We start from the raw sequence: 25,132 nt of genomic DNA on the forward strand, positions 1-25,132 counted from the left end.
TCCTTGGAGGTTTTTTTTCCTTCTGTTTTTTTATGATGTTTATTGTTATGCTACTATGTTATGCTATGAATCTTAAATCAATAAAAAACAAATTAAAAAAAAAAAAAAAAAACTTGCCATGAATCAGGTGGGCAAAACCCCCCAAAACAATAAGTAAGTCTGTTCATGGAGAAGAGGACCACAGGCACAAAGACCACCAATCATTCAAGATGCTCATCATATACCAGAGTACAGACATGCACCTTTTATAACGTCATAAAAGAAGCCAACTCCTGACTGCACAGATGCATGAGACCTTAGAACTGCATGTACCTGTACATTCATTTGTAAAATTCTACCTGCTCGTCTCCCCCAAAGCTATCAAGTTACAACAGACAGGAAGCAAGCAGGAAAGGTAACTTCAGACTCTTCGGTTCAAGGGTCTTCTATTGCTTTAGAGGTGTGACCTCCACAAAAGTACAATAGGCCTTTTTTTTTTTCTTTCTTTCTTTTTTTTTAAGGTGTGCAACAGCCAGGTATAATTCCCTTTAAATATGTTGATGGTTGGTGGAAAGCAGGGAGAGTGTGAACGGGGAGAGGCTCTTTGAGCGCCAGAGGTAGGTGCCTTTCCCTTCAAGGGGTGAGGCTGTCCCGCTGATACCAAAACATGTCGAAATGATCACCATTGTATGCAATAACAACTGAACCAGTGGGTATCTGCTCAATGTGTCCCTTCACACACCCCCCCCCCCCCCCCCTCCTTACCTGCACCAATAGCTCATAGCCATTGGCATTACAAGCACTAACTTTCACTGATGAAGGGTTTGTTCATACTTGGCACATAATCTGCATTTGGGTGCAGAAGTTTTTCACATAAATGACTAAAGAAAACTGATGACATAACTTATCCACTAAAATATGCCACATGGCACAAACCTAGGTTTATACTATCCTTCTTTACATGCACTCCCAAAGAGCACTGTAACATTTATTCCAGCTTCAAAAACATTTTTACACACACACACACACACACAAAAAAAAAAAACCATATCTTGCTACATTCATCACCTTATGACAAATAGTAATAACCAAATCATGAGCCAATTTTCTGCTCTTATACAAGCTATCAAAGCTCATAATCCACATACAGCTACATATTATGGAGGTAACACATTTGGAAAAGGATCACTCCATGAGCTTTGAAAAGCACACTCCCGGAAATATAAGGTAATTATATTGATTAGAATAATGACAGAAGCTTATCAAGAACAGATCAGAAAAATGTGAATAAAATCATTATGAAATCAGAATTTCAACCAAAAACAAAAACAACAACAAAACATGGCACCATTTTAGAGGGATGCATATCTTGCCATCCCCAGGGTTCTTCAAAATAGCCTAAACATTTGTTTATCTATTCTATAAATAATCTGCCCAAAATACTTCCTTTTGGATTGATTCAGTTCACTAGAACTGAATCTACCTGACACACATCAAGAACATGAGATATTCTATAAACAACACAGAAAATAATGGAAGTTTGCTTTTCTACATATCATTATGCACAACAAGTTAGTGATGCACCACTGAAAAGCAAGGGGGGGGGGGTTCTCTGAAATTGACATTGTAGTTAGATGTTTGTATGGACTAGTTGATATACCGCCCTTGGAATATAACGTCAAATGTCTTAAATTGACATTACAGTGGTCACACTCAAATATTTTATCCATTCTGCTAAAATTGTTTATTTCTGATAAGAGTTTTCACTGTTTAAGTTATTAGTGCAAGGCAAAATACTTAGTGCACAAGCACAAACAGAAAACAATTCCTGCTGCAGACATATTTGGGTAAGGTTTCTGAAAGAATTACACCCCAAAGGCTGATTGAAACATCTGCAATAGGGAAGTGACAATCTTTGGAAACCCTCACCATTCCCACATTATCTTTGTTTTATTTGAAAAGTATTGGTAGCTTGAAGCAAAAGTTTGCTTGTACATCAACCCATCGCTTGCACTACAACAAGGCATAAAAGGCTGATTTTATCTTGTTTATATGATGACTAGCGCTGTCACCTCAAACTGAACTATACATGTAGCCTCTTTCTGTTCAAGGACTACCAGGTTTCAACCCATTAATTGTTTGGTTATAACGTTAAATCGCTCTTCCTCATTTGGAAATAAGTGCCACTATTAACGTACTGTTTGAATGATGTAAATCTGTCACATTGTGAAGTGAACTCTCTGGCATTTTGCCAGCCTAAACCACACTTTGCAAAATTGGTTTCCCTGTAGACCAATGGTGCGACATCAAGGATTGGATAGTGATGGGATGCACACAAGTATAACGGGGAAAAAGAGAGAAAGAGAAAGAGACGTAAATGGAGGGGGAGAAATGATCTTGAATTCAGCAGTAGGCAGATCTCTCCCTGATTTTGGCATGTACACCATGCTCTCTGAACTTTCCTACAAATGAGATTTATGTTTCTCCTCGGGGTAGTATGCCAAGGGCGAACATGATGAGGAAGCATGTTGGAGTCACTTTCTTCTCTCAGCTGGACCTACCTTTCTCTATCCTTCCAATACCAAATGGACAACCTCATCTTGAAAGCCCTGCAGATTCTTAATCACTTTACATTTCACATCTTTGTAAACTACTTGCGCTTTCAGATTTGTAGAGCAAACCAACAGTGTACAACATACCAATGCTCTGTGAGCATAGAGACATGCCTCCCTGAAACAGCCATCCATTGGCAGCATTGGTTGAGATGCCCTCACAGACATGAAAATCCCATATAGCAGTGGAAGCTCATTCAAAATGTGCAGGGAGCCTCAATACTGTGTGCAATGTGGACCTTGGGATAGCTTTGCACACTGTGTTGTTGATGATGTCCACACCTCAAACGTCAATTTTGCAGGGGATGCATTACTTTGGCATTCACTGCAAACGACCTCTGCCTATTCTAACGACCTACCGATATGAGACCAGTATAGACAGGAGCATGGTATTGATAGACAATGATAACAGATAATAGATAAACAATATGCGGAACCTTCATTTCAACATACAAAGTAGGCCTATAGGGCCTACTCATGGATTTACATGAGCATTCAGGCAAATGTACAGTCTGGTAAGACATCACACTAAAACGTATCACGTTTGTAAGCACGCACTCTTTATATTCTATACAGCAGGCAAATTATATGATGTATTTTTAGCATTTGGAACTTTCATAAGTTTTCACACACTTAATCCCCTTTATACCACATAATAAATATTTGCTGGTAAATGCGAATGAAAGTATATCTGACAGTATTAATGATGAAAGCAACAATGATGATGATGTTGATGATGATGAAAATGTATGTGAATTAGATTATAAAGTATATTTTTAACATTGCTGCTGATGATAAAGCATCACTACATCACAAGTTGAAAGTGCACATTTGGGTAGCAACAAACCTGCCATGAAAATCAAGCGAAAAACAAGTGAAAGGAATCAGCCACCTGCTCACAGAGAGATAGGCACATCTATGCCGCGATTCATCAATGCCACTGCAAACATTTCATTCCTCAATTGTCTGTTACACAATCAAGATTAATTGTAACCCTGGCGCAGTCCCATGGTTGGCGAATGCCGATTGATGATACGAGCGAGCATTTCTATGCCCGGGATGAGACAATTATTACCGATCCCTTTGTCGGGGGAAGAGACAGGTGAAGAGGCCACAAGCCTTGAACTTCTTCATCTGAAGAGCTCATTCTGGGCCAGAAGAGGGAGACTGTGTGGTGTGTGTGAGTGTGTATGTGTGTGTGTGTGTGTGTGTGTGTGTATGTGTCCTTTCTATACATTTACCATCACATATGATGTGACACTGGAATACATGGGGAGATGACAGAACTATGCAACACATTTCTAAGCATTTACAGCCCCTTCTATGACGACACTGGAAAGGGAGTGGAGATATTATCATAATGCAGCTCGCTACAGGGTTCAGGGAACTTTCTTGATGAAGACATAATTATGTAGGGCCTAATGATTACTTGCAATGAACCGATACATGGTTCTTGCTGGTAACTTTCATTTTAAAACATCCGAAGACATCATACAACTGCTATGTCTGCATTTATGGATTTCATCCATTACAGATAAAGTTGTGCTCAAATTGTGTCACTTCAGGAAATCACTGTCCTTCACAAATCTGCCATTTTCTTAGAATTCCATATTTCTATTTTTTTCTTCTTCTTTTTTTCCTAGATATAACATGTGACATATATATGACAGCTTCATGAACTCCATTCAAATCTAAAGCACACCTGTAGAACAAGGGTTGTCCCTGACAACCAAAGCGTTGTGCAAGGCTTGCCCAACATGTCAACTACTACTGTAGATGTGTAAAACAGATTCCAGTATCAAAACGTTGTACAAGCAGGAACAGGTTATTTCAAGGTGATAGTTCTTTTGTAGATGCTCAGAGAAAGATACCTATATAATGAGTTAGAACATCTAGAAAATGGTTGACAATATGTTTTAAAAAGGATGCAATTCTCCAGAATACCAGTAAGCATGACTTGACAGGAAATAACAATCAGCATAAAGATTACAAAAAGATTCTCTCAACACCTATCTTCTTCCACATATGAAATGAAATGATGTGCTGGTATTTTTTCTAAGGAAAGGGGAGACTTTTACTGGCTATAATACTGGAATCCTGGCTCTGCGCTCAAGACCTAGTTATTGGAACTTTTACCTCATGCACGGCTACGAAAGTAGGACGCAATTTAATATTCCTCCCACAAAATTTTGTGACAATATGAATATTGCTCCTAGAGGAAACACTCAACCACATTGATATAGATTCTAATCGTTACACGTACAAGGCACTTTTGCTATGAGGCAACAAGCAGAGAGCTGTATCATCATTGCATACTCTGACATACACAAAAAATACTCAGCCAAAAGAGGGAAGGCTTATACTTTTTCAACAACAACCAAAAAAAAAATACAAATTTTACAATACCACAATACCCCAAAAATGAAAAGGGCACCGTACTAATGAGAGATATAACTAACTTAACATGAAAAGGAAGAAATGTGACCGTTTCCAAGCATCAACAGAAAAAAATAGAAATAAAAAATCTGGATCTGTTACTGATGCAGCCATCATCCAGAATGTTAACACTGCAGGTTTCCATGATCACTTGACAATTCAGGGGTCACACTTAACTTTTTTTTTAACTAGCCAGGCGGACTACTTAGAATCAATTTTAACACTGAAGCAATATTTTGGCAAGCCAGACGGACTAGTAACTTCAGAATTTTATGATTTTTAGCTAGTCCGACGTGATTTTGGGTGGCCAATGGCCAGCGGACCATCGCCAATTTCGAACCCTGCAATTTGAATAACCTATTTGCATAAATGATCAAGACAAGATGGTGCAGCATCTTACATTTTCTCAAGTTCTGTGTTGATAAAAGTTATTATAAAAATTGAAGAGCACTGACTTGTATCTATGCATCTCATAGTTCAACAAATACACTGATCCAGCACTAGTCCACACAAATACTAGGTTCACCATAGGCCAAAAGATATGACTTCTGTCACAACAAACAGATTGAAAAAATATGGAGTTATATAAGGACTAGGAAGCACTATTTAAATTTGATGCAATATTTCTGCATATTTGAGGTCAGAATGTTTGATCAATAAAAAAAAAAAAGAAAAAAGAATGTGTCTGAACAGAGACAATAACATACACAATAAATGCTGAACAACAGAAAAACAATAACCGATATAAGATAACATATACTGCACAGTTGAATGAAGTATAGTATTCCTGGGACTACATGTATGGCACAATTATTTACTTTCAAGAGTTACAGTTGTAGCAGGAACTCTGTCCTGTGTAAGCCTGGTTAGAACTGTTTTTCGGTTATAAATGTTTCCAAACCCTTTCCTCGACAGGAAATGGATCTGCAATAAACCCACCCACCCAACAAAATTCTGTTTCTTTTTTTTTTCTTTAATGTTCATAGGCCTATGTGATAAACAGCAGTTGCTAGCCTCCATTCCAGGCCACAGCCATGTCTATCATAATAATCACCCAAGAATATTCACACTGCACAGTCAACTTTGCATTGAAGTGTCAGTAATTTTAAGTAAAAAGAAAATTCTCACCAAAAAAAAGATTATATGCAAGTTGTTGTTAGTCAAAAACTGCCAAAGTGAATACTTAGTCTCGAGTCTTTAATAAATATGATTTTACGCTGAGTTGATTGTCACAATTATGAGCCAGAAGCTCTTAGACCTTTTTCATGTATAGGCCTACCAAGGCTGTGTTACTGCTGTTGTTGTTCTCTTTCTTGTTTTTGTTGAGCAATAAATCATCTATATGAACCCAAGACTTCTAACTCCATATCAATACCACCTGTCCAGGGCTTATCTTTCTCATCCTTCATACTTATAACACATAAACATGCAATATCTGAACCATATTGCACATTGTACTCCCCCCACTTTCCACAAATGAAAGGGATGGGATAATGACAGAACATAATGTTTTGTATGAGTTTTATACCACTGAGTGGTAAAACCATCACAATAGTGTATGATGCTGATGCTATATCAACGTGAAGCCCCTTGCTTGGGAAACATATCGTAGGGAAACAGCATTCTGAAATGCAACTGGTATTGTTTAATTGCTTTTTTATTAACCCTACAAAAATTCTGTCTCACGATCGTATTAGCAAACCTAAAACTATCTATAGCCTGACATCAATAACCACAATTTTGCCTATTTACTCCAGATCTACTTGAATATAATTCATATATACATACATGTACACATATATATTAACTACTGCTCCACTTCTGTCACTCCACTCACTACCACTGATAAAGATAAAAAGGGAACAATACTATTTACACAACAGCCATCACTATCATAACTACTGCTTCTGCAACTACAAGGTTTATATGACTGCCGTGATCAGAATGTGAGCAAATTAATCACTCTTCCATCCAGTTGTTTTTATTGCAACCGATTGACAAATGGTCCTACATCAACATACATTGCCACAAATAAGTCAGTGTTTGTTTCTTGGGTTTTTTTTTTAGTAAAAGCCTTGATTAAAATTATGGCCATACATACTTGCATGGGATTCAAACCCACAACCTCCTGCTTGCTTGACAGGTGCCATATCCACTAGACTACCAAGCTTCAAAACCAGCAGCCAACAATGGTTCTGATCCCACACAGCAGCAGGTACTGAATATATTTTACTCAAATTAATGACTTTTGCATCAAGATGTTTTTACTGCATCTGATCGAAAAATCACTGTACATCGATGTAAATAACCACCTACTATTCAGTGTTTTGTAGTGCATTCATATATTCACAAGACCAATCACATTACAGTCTTTTCCTCTGGAAAACAAAATGTCACACATGTCATTTCTACAAAAGCGACATCACGGCCAAATGAACGTGGCAGCTATTTCGAGATTTTGCAGGACGCCAGGGTGACGACTTACTGACATTCAGAATGTGCTAACTTTTTTTTCACACCTGTGGGGTACACCAAAGCAGCCTACTTGCTAAACTGCTGGTTTGGTTTGACTGATATCGTCCAGATCAACTTTCCCTTTCTAATATGTTGATTTTTAGACTGAACCCTGCTTATATTCGAAGTAAGTTGATCTTCCTTACTCTTTCTGTTGCTGTTATACTACCATCAAATATAATGATAATAACAACCATATAATAACAATATTGAACATAAAATGATGATTATAGTAGAAGTAACTAGTAATAGCAGTAGCAGCAGCAGCAGCAATAGTGATCCAACAGATATGGATATAATAATTATCAGCATCATCATCACCATCAAAATAATAATCATCATAATGATAATGATAATAATAATGACATTAATGTCAATGATGATAATGATAATAATAATGATTATGATAATAAAAAGCTTTTCTTTGTTGTTTGCTGACAAGCAGTTTATCCTGTTTTCATAAATACCTTCTGAATTTCTCAATTTTTCAAGGTTGTGTTCTGAAGTACAGCACAACAACAACAACAACAACAAAATAAATAGACAAAAACAGGGCGACTCTGAGGTTAGCATAGTCTGAGCATGTTTGTTTCATGATGGAGCAACCTCTCTGCTGGAGACCGTTTCTCGTGTGTGTCCGTGTGTGCGTCGTCGGTTTTAAACAGGAGGAATTGCAATAGCTGCGACCATGTTTGCAAACAAGGCTTCCCCCGGCATGTCGCCCAAGATCAGTCACTTCTCGGCCTGACATACGGGCACCGCGATGACTGATGCACTGGAGGCATGCCTGATTATACCCGGAGTCAGTTTCCACGCACTGCCAGCTTGCATATCCTACCACATTCTACCGTGGGTAATCCATCACAACTACCAGCACAAAATGCTTCCATTTATGAGCAAAAATCTCAAGATTATCCTGTGCACTATAACAAAATAGCCTCAACATTGGTCATGACCAAAATGTTGGCTCACAAATGATAACAGCAAACCTCACAAAAAATTAAAACAATTACAAATAATGCACTGCAAGGTCTCAAACTACAGGCTATATATTGTGGTAAATTGAACAAGAATATACAGTAAATTACAATAATGCTAAGATTTACTGATTCAATGTGGTGCTTGTTCCAAAAATTCTCTTACACTTTCTATGAACGAAATTACTGGTGAAAAACAATATTTGAGCATATAAGTCCTTTCTCTAACAAGTTCCTATACAGTAGCCTACCGTCGTATAGCACCAATAGATATTACATCTACCAGCATGTATATTGTGATAAGGTAAATGTATCAAGCTTTGGACACTCAAAGTTTACTAATTAACATTAGTATGTAAGTATGCATACTGTGTGATCTGGGAAATGTATTATGCTTTACAATTTGTACACACCTCAAGTATACAACTATATTAGGATAGCCAAATATATTTGAATGCCATGAAGTCACGATGATTAATGTTTCTTTTAGGTTTGTTTGAGATCCTGCTGTGTAGGCCTATTAGAAATCTATCTGCCATCAGTGTTGGTTAGCAGTTTTTCATACTTTAATAAATTATTTATTGTGACAGATTCCTTATGCATACCTGCGATCATTAGGCATGTGCTTAAATATATCTGTAAAGCCCCCAAAATCAGTTAAATCACTTACATTTCATTTTATAGCTTTAAATGCCAGTATATTGTGCTAGGAAATGTAAACAAAAAATAACAATAATAATAATACACAATCTTGGTTGAGTTGGCATAACAAGGGTATTCAAAATCATTCATCACCACATCTCTTATATTCACATTCCATGACTGCCTTCTTAATTCAACAACACTAAATGTAAGTACTTTAAATAAAGTGGAGAAACAAGACAGCCATGTCCTATACTCAAAATGTTTCATAACAGTCATTCAAGCAACTGTGTAAATCTTTTTCTGTTGTACAGGTTGATAACTTTGAATCTTGCAATATGATGAGTGTCAGGATTGGTTTTAGGTAACAAAAGGGCCAAGGCGAACTGAAATGCAGCTTCAAGTGAAAACTCCATTACCTGTCACAGCATCTCTGTATGCGGCCTCGTCAATATGATGTTCTCAGTATGACAATATCAATTAGGACTTGAATTTTGCTATCGGGTCTACAAGAGAACAAACAGAACGATAAAAAAATAATGCACTGACATCCCCAGAACCCTTCAGGCAAAGTTGTCACGTTGTCATCGTCGCAGATATCTTCACCCCGAAACGCACCACTCGCAACCTTACCGCACCCTGACATAAACAAATGGTCATGTTCCTCAGTCAATCTCTCCTCTCTCTCTCTGTCCTTTTCCTCTCTCTCTCTCTCTCTCTGTTACTCTCTCTCTCTCCTTTGACAAAGACTACATAAACCTAAAATATGTCATGATAACTAAGACCCCCTGCCTCTGTTCCCCCCCCTCCCCCCCCCCCCCACAATATTTTCCCTGACCCCTGCAGAAGTTACTCACCCACTTGCATGTCCTCAGCGGCCTGGCCCATCTGACTGATGGCATTCTGTAGACCCACTCTGGGTAACATCGATGCTGGAATGGTCCCCCTCACGCTGTCCATGGCATGGCGAGCGAGCATGACTTACAGATTTCCACGCATCCAATCGCACCGGCGAAAAAAATACCACCAAGATGAAAATGACTACAAAAGAACACGGCTAAATACAAACAAACCAAAAGAGAAATGCTGGCTTATCTCGCAGCTTATCTATCCGAGAGGACCAACGGTAGTGTCAGAAATGCGATGCTACCTGCGGAAAGTTTGCTCTCAAACTCTTGCCGGCTGCCCAACCGCACGCTTGTCGCGATTGCATTTGCTCATGGATGTTTGGCTTTGAGAGACCCGGATCATGCACTCAAGTGCGACAATCATAACTTATATCATATATCAATGTCTTCAAGGACGCCGATTAATTTCTTCTTTTAAATCTCTCAAGATGACAACTGCTCCTCTCTTGGGCCCAGCTCTCATTGATGAATCCCACTAGAAGGTTACAAATTTCTGTGGAGTAAACCCAGGAGATGAAGTTTGTCTGTTGAAGAAATATCTCCACAAAGAAGACACTAATTAAGCACAAAAGATATTTTCGCTGATCAACTAAAGTTTCTTTTACTTGTTTACAACCAGAAGCAGTACTCCCATTGGACGTAGATTGATATATGAAATTGCTAGGACTTACTCTTAACTTTTTGGGGGTGAAAATCGAAAACTTGGGGCTGATAAATTTTGAATGACATCACTGCACGCAATATTTCATGACATCAACTCTTCCAAATCATCTTAACCCAATTAGCATCCAATCTATAATACCATGTAGGCGTCTTTTATTCCTCAGCAGTGAAAGGGTTCATGGATAAGTCCGAGAGAGGGGCAAGGTGCTACTACAACTGCACAGGCTGATGTCTAGTCAGAGCAGGACTGAGTGATTCGTCATTCAATTAAAATCAGAGTTATTCATGACATCTGAGCGACTCCTATTGTGCCGTTTGAAATGCTTCACTTGCAAGAGAGGCTAGATCCTCCTCCTCCCCGCGTGCAAGAGGACACTTTCCACAAACGCTGCAAGCTCTGGAAAAAAAGGGAGGTGGTTCCAATGATTGAACACGGACAGTTTTTCATATTCTTTTACGAGTCCTCCAGGAGCAGTTTATTGGGTTGTTAACTTGGCCCAACGAGGCAATGCACAGGAGAGAGGGAATGAGAGAGAGAGCGCACACACAATCTCCTGTCGCTACAGCTCCCGGCGAGACATCCAGCCCTAGGGTTCAGGCAGCCTCAACGTCCGTGTTTAACACACCACCCGGCTGCCACAGCAAAGCAGGGCAGCTGAGAGAAATGTGATGGGGGGAGGGAAAAATAATATCACTGCCCGGCAGAACACCTTTTTTTTTTCCGTTCCCTCAAGCGACCAGGTAATTGGTACGGAGAATGGGCCAAAAGGTGCCTCTGGTTTGAATTCAGTGGGGTTTAGATCCGTGTTGCACCAGTCCTCACAATGAGAAATAGAAAAGGTGCTTGTGTCAGGACAGCGGTGAGGTTGTATGTCGCACAAGGAGAGGGTCACGGAGACATTGTCAGCAGGCAGGGAGGCAGCCTGAGCTTGTCATGTACACATGGATGGTGTGTGTTGTTCCCTCCCCTGATCCACATATACCAGACGCTCTACTAAAGGTATGGGGCTATACACCCATACACACAGACGACATTCAATATTACTAGACTAGGCCTTGGCTTTCTATTATTTTTTCCCCTAGTCATACATGCGTTTCACCTCCATTCCCTGTCTCTGTCTCTGTCTGTCTGTACCTCTCTCTCTTTCTCTCTCTGTTTATCTGCCTCTTTCTACCGCTTTTTCTCTGTCTCTCAGAATGTCCCTCTTTCTCTCTGCATTGAGCACCCTCCCCCCCCCCCCCAATTCATATACACATCGCAAGCTTGACCTTGAATACCACTAAGGTCATTCTCAGGTCAGCTTCTTCAGCCTACACCAGCCAATGAACGCCTGAAGATCCAGGTCACGATTTGCATGTTAATACAAGGTATATGACTCAGCCAGCCAGCCAGCGAGGGGATAACTACATCATATAGCTGGTAGGCATAATGGAACATCCCACTCTCAGGTTCAGGTGCACTTTGCAGGCCACTCCACTTCCCTTCTGGGGGTGGTCAGCTACTGCTGGCTCATGTTCACTGCGTGGTATTGGTTTGGGCGCAAAGTGCCCACAACAGACCACAGGCACTCCATACACAGCTCCTCCCCCCCCCCCCCCTCTCTCTCTCTAGGTTTCCGTTTTTATCTCTCATTATCAAATAAAAGTTCCTGTAGGTACATGGTGCAATACATTAAATTTCTAGTGGCAGAACTAGCTCTGCCAATTTTTTTTCCCCCCATCTACACAGTTTGCATTCTCCATCAGTATTCTCGTCTTTGTCCCTGCTTTTTCACCACGTCTATATCATATCCAGTCGCACATCCTTCATACTCTCAAAAATCATGCAAAGTTCTCTTGGCCTACAACTGCAATTAGCTTCTTTGTTCTCTTGTTGTACGAAATGCCGTCTCCGTCTGGAGCAGCCGAGAAGCTGACATGCATAGGTCGGCCTGGTACTTCCTATATAGACGTCTACATTCCCAATACACATCCACCACATGCATTAATGGCGTGCATCAACGCATGATAATACCGCAGAGGACGTTCAAGGGAAAGCTGCTCAATGCTGCATGCCATCATATCTGAGGAAACCAGTTTTTTTTACGTAGAAAAATGCATAAGTTCTTTGAACCCTGCGGTATGCCAAGGGTACATGAGAGACCGGAGGTATATCTAGACATGGATATCACTCGATCACCATTACAAGTTTGTTTTTTTTCTGAAACTTACTCGTAATCATATGACACATTTGCATTCAAAGGACACGATCCAGTGCATTAACACAGCATTTCATTTCACTGTATCTGCATCATTATCTGCAGGTTAATCAGTTTGTTAACGATGGGTCCTACCCTGGTCGTACATCATGTTCAACAAAAGTTTGCTATATTATTACTTCAAACTGTCATGTATTTTATGTTTTGGGGATGACTTTGGGATTTGTTTGTTTGTTTGTTTGTTTGTTTGTTTGTTTGTTTGTTTATTTGTGACCATCCCCAGAATACATACTTCCCAGCACATTATCACCACATATCCGAACTCACTGCATGCAGGCATACTAATCTTGGCACGTTCTCAACTAAAAAAAATCATTCTGAACGTGGACGAAATTATGAAATCAGAAATAACATTGCACTTTTTAGTACATGCGACCTACTTTTTTTTTCCCATGGAGCAAGCTTGTCTGCATACTTGTAATCCAATATACAGAGATATTTGGCATGCTTGTGTGATATGCCCTTTTGAAGTGGAAAGTAATCATAAGCACCGAGAGTTATTAAAAACATGATCGAATCTACAGATATTTTTAGCCAAATGAGGCAAAATAGTAAAGGAGCCCCACTACATGTGTATCTAAACTCTTCATGACTCCCTTCATCAGCTACGGCATCAAAACTCAAATTGTTCGGTAAAAATCATGCAGTAATACACTGCTTGGAAGGATGAAGGAGTCAAATTACATAATTTACTCTTATCTATGATGCACAGTTACAGCTAAATAAAACCGATTCCTGCTAAAATACTTCCATAAAAGAAGCAAAATGTTCATATACCATAAGACATTAAGGGACATTTTTTTTTTTTTGTAAAATATTTCTAGAGTTGCGACTACATAAACAGTGCACCACATGAACATATTTGTCACGACATATGGATTGCTGTAAGTTTTACCATGTATGATGATTCAAGACATACTCACAGGGTCCATTTCACTCCTTTAAACTATGAACTTGGCAGAATAAAAAAAGAGAAAAAAAGAAGCATTTTGAGGTCAAATGTTGAATGCAAGGAATCTAGAAGACTGAGTGACAAGATTTGTTTTTGTTTTTCAATTTAACCCTCACAATGTCAAAGGCTGAGTAGCAGCTACTGTAACTACAGATGTTTGTTATTGCATGCTGAGCTTTCTTGTAACTTTCCTCTATCATTCATATCATATCTACCTTATGCTCACAATATCAACCCTTTCACCATAGGTACATATCATTGACATTTGTCATCTAACAAGTAATTTTTTGGTACTCAGCATGGTCAAACACAAGAAACGCATGCAAATGGATCCCAAGATTTGAAAACAGAAGCAGCTACAACATGTTGCTTGAAGGAAGTTAGAAGCAGTTAGTTCCCAACTCACTTGTAGAGGTTGTTTATATAGTTGCCATCTTACAATGCATCATGGGAAGGGGTGTCTCATATAGTAATAAACATATTGCACCATAAAGGGGTAACCAAACATTGACCACCATATACTTGTCATCTAGTGGTACTTGGGCAAAATATTTGATGGGTTCGCTTGCCACAATCTCTAGCAATCATTGATCATTGATTCGAAATATGTAAATGATTTTAATGATAACCACACGTGAGATGGTTTTGATCACACCTTCAGCATACACAATTCTCATGCAACTTTGTCATCCTAACAGGATTTTGTATACATTAGTGAGAAGTTTTAGAAATCAAAGTAAATTACAAATGGCTTTATTTTTCACATCATGAAATGCATGATATGTGTTGTAAACAATTTAAGTCAGGGTTTAGACAAGAAAATGCCCTGCAAACGAATAGATATGACCAACGCGCTAGTTATTCACCACTTCCTTGTAAGCATAAAACTCAATTTTTATGCAAGATACCTGCATACAGGTCAATGTACTTATACTTTTGTTGGTAAGTTTTTATCTTAGTACTGATATCCACTTTTAGCATTCCCAAATCTTTGGTTTTATTTTGCTCAAAGTCCATCTTATCAAAAATTATGAACAATTAAGCAAGCCACTGAGCAGGCGAATGGCAACATGAAAAGGCACATTGACCTGTACTGCGAGACTTTCATATTAGGAAAAGCTCTCGTCGTATCAAAATGTCTCCCCTTTTCACCACTAGCAGCTGACATCCACGGGGTGAACACCCTCACAAATTGACTAAAATCGCAGGCATTTAGTTGATTTTCACCCAAAGGCATGTCCGCACTTACCCCACTGAGTACACAAACTTGTTATCATTACACATGTATCCAATGAATGTAACGCTCCTCCCCCCTCCCCTGTCTACCACTGTCATGTTTGTGTGTATGTGTGTGTGCGTGTGTGTGTGTGTGTGTGTGTGTGTGTGTGTGTGTGTGTGTGTGTGATTCAGCAGCATAAGTTTTTTGTTGTTGGTAATATTAATTTCATTGTTAATATGGATTTGATATTGAATGAAATTCAAATAAAGAATATCATAAAATCAAAAAAAGTGTGTGTGTGTGCTCACTGGAAGCAAATAAATAAAAGCAAACGGTTTTCATCAAGAAAGAAAGTAATTAAGGAGATTCTGAGAAGATTTCATGAAGATATTAACAGGAGCTATTCTTATTCACAGCATGAACAGAGAAAAAAATTAACAGGAGATAAGCATATCCTTAATGTTGTTAAAATATTTCAATGGCTTGCAATGGAAATAAACCACAAATGCATGTAGATAGATCGAGTAATACAACACGAAATGGGAGAATATCATATTCGAAAACTTTTGATAATTCTCCTAAATCTTATCTCTTCACAACCAATCTTATGCAAACAACTAGTAAACTCCTGTCTCAATGTGGCATGGCAATACTGTAAAACCACACATGCATAGCATGAAATTTTTCACGAATTTCGCGAAGAGCCAAGATTCGCAAAATTAAAAATGCACGCACAAGTTCCTGTCTATATACTCCTGCATTGAATACCAATGAATGCTGTCTCCCGTTTGTGAAAATTTCATGCCACAAATATTTCTGGTTTCACAGCAGAGCAACTGAAAATCAAGAAATCAAAATCACAAAAATGATGACCTGTACACTATAGAATACTACGATGTATGAGAGGAAAAGTATATGCAAAATGGTGGCCTCAAAAGGTCTGTATTCTGCAATTGTGTGTTAGTCACTATTTATCAAACAAGACAGGAGTAGTGTTTGCGTACTCCACAAAATAACAAGCAAAATAACACCCAGAATCTAGGTGCCACTTCAAATCTAGTTTATGAGCCGTAAAAGTGCCAAAAGTCAAGTCCACCCGGACACAGAACATCCCCCCACAGACTGTTATCTTTTCATGAAGATGCAGTCATCCCAATTTAGGCAATCAGTATGCAGACAGGGTTTAAGCTTGGTGATTGATATTGGTTGCCGATAGCAACACTGACAGTGGTTACATGGTGGAACATGCACGGAGGAGAGCGGCGAGGGAGGGAGAAAAAGTGGAACATATGGTTGGGAAGGGAGGGGGGTGGGTCCTCTGAGAATAAGAGGACTTACACTTATTAGGTAGGCGTGGATCAATATGAAATGAGGGACAAAATAAATAGGAATGTGAGAGTTTTAAAAAAAAAAACGTAGACAGACAAAGAGTGAGAGAGAAAGAGAGAGAAAAAAATAGAAATGAATATGCACATACATGGGCATGTGATTCTATGCACACTTATCACTATAGCAGTAAGAGAAACAGTTGTTGAGCTGACACCTATTATAAAATGCAAGGTACTACAGACCCACTTGCCCACTAGCCAAGGGCTACTAAGTCCTTTTATTGGGCAAGTAGGAAAAATATATTATGTCATGGCCAGTTTTATGAAAAATTATGCACTAAAATGTTCATTAAAGAAAAAACAATGTATGCTTACATTCATCCATGAACCAAACAATCTTTGTGGAGTTTTTTTTTGTTTGTTTTTTGTTTTTTTGGTCAAGCTATGATAGTTAAATGCATATCAGGATGTCATCTGTAATGCACATAGTTAACCAAGAATTACTCTAGGATCATATGCATTGAATATCAGTGACAATTTGCAAAAGTTGTGTGCCGCAAAATTTCTTGCTTTACAGTATATTATGCAGTAACATAAAACTACAGAATGAGGTTTTTGGACTCAACGGGTTGATATAGTTTAAGTAAAGATGATAACTGACCTTATCAATGCTGATGAACATAAAGAATGCAAAGCTCTGTTGTTTAATTTATTGCATGATCGAATAGTTTACAGTAACTATTGCATTCCATTTTCTCACTTCCTGTACACATGGGAAAAAAATGATTAAAATTGACCTATTGGTAAACTTACCTTTGCTACAGTTCCAAAACTTTAATCAGTAAATTGCACCACCATTGTTCATTCACATGCAATGTGTTGTATAACATCCAGTATTTCTTGTTTCATTGTGCACTCAACATAATGTTACACTTTATACAATCTTGAGCCCTTCTTTCTTCTTTTTTCATTCCACATCTATAATGGTCAAATACCTCTTCCTACTTACTGTGATAAGTTGATAAAATTTTGATGGATAGTTTTTGACCTACTGCACAGACCAAAACCTGGATAGATGGATGAACAATTTACAAAATGCCTCCAGCTATTTATATACCCTATTGAAGTGCCAGGTGACAAAACTGAAATAAACAGATATGAAATATTGTGCCATATTGCTTCATCCAATCTTCATTGCCAATATGACATAACACCTTAGCAACAGACATGGAACCCTTTGCCAAACAACAAAGCCAGTAGCGAAGATACAAAAGTTTCCCATAAAATTTAGTGCTTGTACAAAAAAAAAAAAAAAAATTACAGTTAATTTGCATAGAATGAAGGGGGAAAAAAGAGCATGCTGTGTACTAGCCCATAGAGGAAGAGCCCTGAGTAAACTCGGGCAGGGGTATTAGGGAAATGCGTGTTGTAGCAAAATCAGCCCGTCCTCAACGGGTTAATAAACATAATGTGAAATAAATGTTATCATTAGCCAATATGATACCACAATGTAATTTTAAGCTGTCTCATGATATTTCTGGCTCTAATGAGTGGCACAGCATGGACAGAATAGGAGCACTTTGTTTTGGATGAGATGATACAAACTCTTGACATCTAGTATTACAGAACTTTCAGCTTTGGGAAACATAATCCATTATAATTGCACATTTTATGTCTGCTTACATATGCCGTACCATAATTTTCTGCTAAGTTGTTCCTGATTCACCACCTTATAAGTGATACGCACTTTTTGGTGACCCATCTACTTATCACTCCATACAATTGTTTGGGTGTTTGTTTGTTTGTTTGTTTGTTCTTTGGGGGGGGGGGGGTTGGGGGGTTTGGTTTTTTCTTCTTGTGTCCAACATTTACTGTTGTTGTTTTAATGTTCTGTTTCATATAGGGCATTGCCTTTCAGTTTGTCTCCCAATACTATCTAAATGTAATGCATACTTGTAATGTTACATTGATTCTTACTGTTGTACTATATTATGATCATTTTTTTCCTCTGCTATTGCATAGCGTTGTCAATTTTCAGTATTTTTTCCTAATTTCACTGAAAGTGTTGAATGAATTGAAACTGAAACTCAAACTGAAACAATGACTGTGAAAAATACATTCAACTCAATTCAATTTAATTCATGGTCCTCAATCAACAATTTTACCTACAGCAATCATTCAATCACCTTGCTTGAGACAGTGTATCTACAAATGCTCATACAAAAATCCACTCTAGTCATGGCAACCATACCTTAAAATGAAGGAGAGGATGGGGTTATGTCACCTAAATTGACTATTAACACTAAATGGTAATTGGGTTTTTATCTCATATTTCATCATTAACAGAGTAAAGGTTGGCTAATTGGTTGGGAGTCACGCTTGCATTTAATCATCTCATTATTTTTTAGCAGGCTAAAAAGTTTTAGTGCTTCGTAACCACCTCAATATACATCAATAGAAATATATTTTTACTCAACATAAATAGAAAAGTATGAAAAGCAATGATGATCTGAATAACAGTGAGTTTTTTGTACCACTCATCTTTCTGTACATTGTATGTCTGTGCTGAACAGAGCTCTTGCCGTGGCAAAAAGCTAAATGATATATTGGTGTAGGAATGAATGTAGATACATTACGTCACTTTTGTAGACAATTTCTAATGATCGTTGGGGCAATTCATCAGTTGGATGACGGACAAACAACATTAATTTCTGAAAGGCATTTGTGCAGGCAGAGCCATTCCAGGTTCAAAGGGGACTTTGTTTTGTCAATGAGGGGAACAGGATCTATGGATATGGATCTGAACTTGAAAAAGCAGGGAAACAGGATGAAGACCCAACCTTGGATCAACAGAGAGGTCAAAAATTGCTTCCGGGGCAAGTGTTTCCTGTCTCATGGCTGCTTGACTGTCTGGACACTTGGGGGGGGGGGGGGGGGGGGGGCTGCAGCCCTGTCAGTTACAACAGAGAACCTATTTTGCAACCTTTGAAATATGTACAGACCTTTCTGTTTCCTGCAAACTGGTTTTGTGCAAAACAGAAGCTGGAAGCCTGCAGTGAGTTTGTGTTGTTTTGATGCAATAGCTCGCTTCTGGAATAAGTCTTATTATGTAGGCCTATTTATATAATCTATAATACTAAGATTTCCTTCTTTTTTTTTTTAAAGATGAACATGATTGTGTTATTTGCAGTTGCCTTCGTTTGCTAAACATCGAGCACCAGTACAATTTTAGAATCTGCTGAAATAATATCTTAATTAAGACAAATTCTGTGCCAAGACCACAATGTCACTGTCAGACAAAATGTGATTATCTACCACAAAGGCTTACACAAGGCTTGTCCACATAATATGGACAAGGAAAAAAAAAGAAAAAGGAGGCTGCAATCAAACTAAACAGTGGGACTTTTTATTTTCTTTTTTTTTTACCAGACCAAAAAAAAAAAAAAATAAATAAAATAAAAACCACCACGAATATAACAACACCAGGTTACACATCATGGAGGTAGGCCCGCCCCTCTGTAATAATCTAGCAGTTATCTTGGACGAATTGTTCTAATTACTCCTGAATATGTCGGCACGGGACAAATCACAGCCACAACAGTTTATTTCCCCATATTTCCTTTTGCCATCCTTGTGCTAAAGCCAAATCAAAACATATACAATGGAATTTCCTCTGATTCACTGACAACGGAAAGCCTTTCCCGGCATTACACCATGAACATATTTCACACATATGTGCTTGTTACAAGTTTGATTCCAAAACAAAAACATGATAATTTCTTCGCTGTCCACATCAGAGGTATTACTGTAAATAACAGTGTTTTAAGCACACATTCGTTCCCGCTGAAAAGGGTCTAAATTCAGGTTGTGGTTTATACACAATAACAGCCATTACCTACTGCGTGTCTGCATGTACAATGTAGTTTGCACACAATGTTCACTAATGTGTAAAATCTACCATTCTCAGTTTGCCTGTGGATGGTTAGGATAGTTGCATGTTCAAATAAGATGCATGGGAGACATTTTAATCATTTGAAATTTAATGGTGCATTGTGGAATTTACGTTACAAATACATGTACCACTTGAAACATCCTTGGCAAGCCATTCTGTCTACGTAGAGCTAACGGAAGAAACATGTGCCAGTGGCATTGATGTTCTTCTGTACTCCCTACCCTAACTAGAGCCTGGATATAATCTCATATATCAACTGTCTATTGCTTATGCATCATTACCAGGTACTAATCTCTTTGTTAAAACGTAAACAGTCTGGGGCCTTGGGGAATGAACAGGGAAAGAATGTTTCGAACCCAGCTGAAGTTGAAGACCGCTGGCATGATTTCAAATGTTATGATTCTATATTTCTTTCATTTAATTGGCCTCAAATAAAAACGACGATAAGTCATCGTTTTCTACGATGCCATTTCATGCTGGGCTCCCATTGTGGTGTGATCGGCTACCCACACCACCATTGGACATTACTAGCTGTCACAACTTGCGCCACAGTAGAAATTATGGTCTGAATCATGGATTAATCATTGTAATAATATCACATCTTATCACATCTTGAAGTCAGTTGCGGCTATCATGATGATCTAAGAAAAGTTTTGGACATTCAAAAATTGTCTGTGATCAATAAGATTGCGACGACTGACCTCAAGATCTGAGAAGATCTAATAAGATCTGATATGATCACCATGATTACTCCACAATTCACACCACAATTTCAACTGTGGTGCAAATTGTGATAGACATAAACAAAAACTTCATGATCAGCTACTGATGGAAAATCATGGCGTGCGTAGCAGATCACACGGCAGTGGGAACTCGGCATAACTGCAAGCAATCAACCTCCTTTCCACAGACTTTAGGATGGCCTATCTGGAGATGTCTGCCCTCATAAATGGTTTAGCTATCCCCTCTCTTCTGCCTGAAGAATTGCTTAGACGGCAGAAGGGATTCTACAACAAACAAAATCACAAAGATTCCCTTTGTGATATCTGGGGGTTGGGCAAACTTCACCCCCTCCGATCCAGATCCACGAGGCTGCAACAAAAGCCAGAAGTTTCAATTCAATTAGACCCAGTCTGTCTGCAAGTTCAAGTTCAGTACGTGCTGAGATGATGATAGCAGAACGAGGCTCTGTTTGAATGATTCACTTCAGTGGGTGTGGTAGGGGGATGGTAGGATGGTAGGATGGTGGGATGGGAAGAGAGAGAAGGAGGGGAGAAGAGAAGGAGACCAATCGCTCAAGAGAAATTCTGTATTCGCTTTCACATTTGATATTGGTCCCGAAAAGAAACTTATTTCAAATTAAAACAGACACACTGGGAAACATATCTACAGAGATGATGGGGAAAAATCGTACATGTCTGAATGTGAATTTGATAATGGCTTATTGAAAAACATGTAAAATAGTAGGACAAAGGCTAAATTATAATGCATTAAATTGTAAAACATAATTATAAGAAACAACATATGTAAAAAAATATGCAAAGTTTCAACAATAACAAGTAACAATGACATAAACAGAGCAAATATACAGGGTCTTATTAAAATGCAAATAGAAGAGCAATTATTCGAAATCTATTACTTTAAAATGATAATCATAGTTATCAATGTACACATAAATATAGACACACAAACACATCACATTACACACACATGCAGATGTCCCCATTCACTCAGATCATGCACCCATTCGAGCACTTGTTAACACTCATACAAACATACGTTTAATATCCCGATTATTAAACTAGGAAATCATGAGTGTAGATGAAATGGGTTAATTCAATAACATTATGATAAGATTCACACACAAAAAAAATCAACAATAGCCACAAATGTTGTCAAACAATCTTAAACAGTGACATGTGGGCAACATTGTAAGGAAAACAAATGTGTAAGGATAGTCATGTTTGAATACAAGCAAATCAGAAAAGAAAAAAATGTAGAGTGACTGGCACATTAATGTACTATCTGTCTTTGATCTATGACTTTGGTGCTGATAGGATGATATTCCTTGTTTGTTTTGGACACTGCAACATCATGTTGTATTTCCTGTAAGAAATGTTTTCACTGACAGTGCCAAAAATGTACCAAGGACAAAAAAGGCAGAACCAGTCACCACAAAGAAAAAACAGATATTGTACACTGATCTATTTGTGTACAAACTATGTGGGTAATAATTGGTTGATCACATGTTTCATATGTGATATGTAACTTCTTAACTCGGATTTAGGTACAGATTGTCGTGCACATATTCTGGACTGTCTACGATGTGCCATGTCTGACGTTGTTAGATTCAGTGAAGTATTGCAGTATTCATACTTTGTTAACAATGTTGATTGCTGAAACATTTAGCACTGATATCAAAGAAACTAAAACTAGAATTTTTTTCCCCCAACATTTTACTCTTTTTTTTTTATTCAGGCATTTTATATCTGTTGGACACTGCATTAGAGTAAGCAGCCATTTGTAGCATTTAGACCATCTTCGCTTGTACAGTCATACTTTGTCAGCTGCCAGTAAATAACTGCAACTCTAATAGTCACAAATCAAGCAATCCATATGTCTTCATCCTAACACTCAGTTCCAACTACATCGGGACAAGGGGAAAGGAAACAAGCTTCCGAGACACCCACTTCTTATTCATTCCCTAATGCGCGCTCTTAATTTGAAACAAGTCGCGGAAATTAAACAGTTAATGCAAATGGAATAATCATCGGGCAGACAGTGCATCTCGGCATACCGACACGGGCTCTGTGAAGGCAAACCCGTCTGCTAGACAGGTTGAGAAGGAGAAGGACAAGGAGAGAGAGGGAGAGAGGGGAAGAGAGAGAGAATCATTTAAAGATCTTTAATGCAAGAACCACATGAAGGCCTAGTTTCATAATGAGGAGGAAGGTTCACACAAGATGACATTAAAACCACATCAAAAGGTTGGGTGAGGCAAGTAAGACTTAATCCTTTTAAAAAAGTGTCTCAACATCCACGGAGCAGACTGCAAAGACACACAGGCAGAGGGAAAGAACTTCTAGGGATTATAAAGATCAGAGGAATATCAATTATATTTACAGCCTAATAAGTAATGTGGGTGGCATCAAGACAGCCATGTTCGAAAAAACTCAGAAATGACAATATCGATACATCACAAAACCCAATATCAGACAAGACATGGAAGGATTTCATTAATTCTAATAGTGCTCATTTAATTTGCATTCCGTCCTTTTTCTAACTTGATTATAGTAAGAGAGATTAATGTAAGTACTCTACATGTATCTTTGTGTTTCTACACATACACCCACATACACATCTTTATAGATAATTACATACATACACTATCATGTGAACACAGTATATATTGATATACAGGGGGAAAAAAGACAAAGAGAAATAGACACAGACAGACATTGTGCTGTATACCGCAGGCATATACAACTATAACAAACAAACACACACACATACACACATATGGAATTTTATGGTGGTCACCTGCACAGTGCAGGAAAACACTCCCTATTATTTTCATAAATCTATTGTGAAACTTCTTCTCTTTTATGTTTGTACTACACTTGGTCTTCACAGCTTCAAGGCAATACACACTTGCCAACTACAATACACAAAAAAAAATGCTGAACAGCCATGAACACACCAGTTGTTTTTACTTTCCTTTCGCATTACCTCATGTGAAAACCATATTGCACTTCTACCCTCGCTTTATGTTTCCATTAACCTTTGTGAACGACACATTCAATGTGACTTACAGTGCACAAAAGCCATTACAAAGCTATACTGCATGTACATGAATTCATGTGCTACAGGAAATGCGCTAGGCCTTAAGTTATTTTGGTGACAACTTTCAACAAATTTGTCTGTGGCTCATATATGGTTATCAAATAATTACCCAACATAACATTATGGGCACTTGATGAACGTCTCTGGCACATCATAAGAGATTGAAAAATTAGTTTCTTCATCAAATATTGAGAAAAATTTTTTTCTAGTCCCTCTGTATTCAAAGTCAAGGAGGAGTAGTGCTCAGTGAGAACATCATATTCATGAAACAGCGGGCTAATCTGAGGTGCCTACACCTCCTTATGTCTGATGATATTCATTATCAAGAGTCACAGCCATTCATTGCCACGGAAACTGGTTTAACACAACCTCACCTCACCCGAATATCTGTGAACACAATGATTACTAACCATGCTCGTACCTGGTTCTAACCCACCAAATATCTGTGAACACAATTGTTGCCAACCATGCTCGTACCTGGTTCCAACGTTCCAACCCAAGCTGTAACAAAAGAATGTGACATCATCACTTTGGTACTCTAGCATCTCTTGGACCAACTCTAAACAAGAGTTTTAGCCTTTATCCCCTAATCATAGGCAGACTATTTGATTATGTAAAATGCACAAAACTCTTTGACTTATTCTCTGCCACCCTGTTATTCTACCAAGCAGGGCAACTAGATGAAGCTTGTCAAAAGTTAGCTGCTCATTGCCAGGCACGATGACACTTGTCCAGTATAAGATCATCAAGAAGAAAAAGAATGGATTAATTAACACTGGGTGAATCAACCTTGCTATACATGCATATTGACCCCTGATTGAAGTTTCAAAATCATACACATTGAATATG

At 38.3% G+C, this 25,132-nt stretch overlaps 1 protein-coding gene across 2 annotated transcripts in view; it reads right to left on the bottom strand.

Moving 5' to 3' along the window:
* Positions 1-25,132, bottom strand: part of LOC139725432 (oxysterols receptor LXR-alpha-like) — a 258,092-nt gene that overhangs the window by 198,161 nt on the left and 34,799 nt on the right. The window contains exon 1 of one of the 2 annotated variants that reach the window (XM_071636506.1): positions 10,018-11,711. The exons of the other annotated variant lie outside the window; for it this stretch is intronic. Within the exon in view, the coding sequence (XP_071492607.1) occupies positions 10,018-10,138 (121 nt within the window). The 5' untranslated portion in view covers positions 10,139-11,711. Of the gene's footprint in view, positions 1-10,017; positions 11,712-25,132 lie in introns of those variants that run through there. 2 annotated transcript variants of the gene reach the window in all.

This window comes from Diadema antillarum, unplaced genomic scaffold (genome assembly GCF_040938485.1).
Source record: "Diadema antillarum isolate AM-2024a unplaced genomic scaffold, OU_Dant_1.0 seq00000041_RagTag, whole genome shotgun sequence".
NCBI lineage: Eukaryota > Metazoa > Echinodermata > Echinoidea > Diadematoida > Diadematidae > Diadema > Diadema antillarum.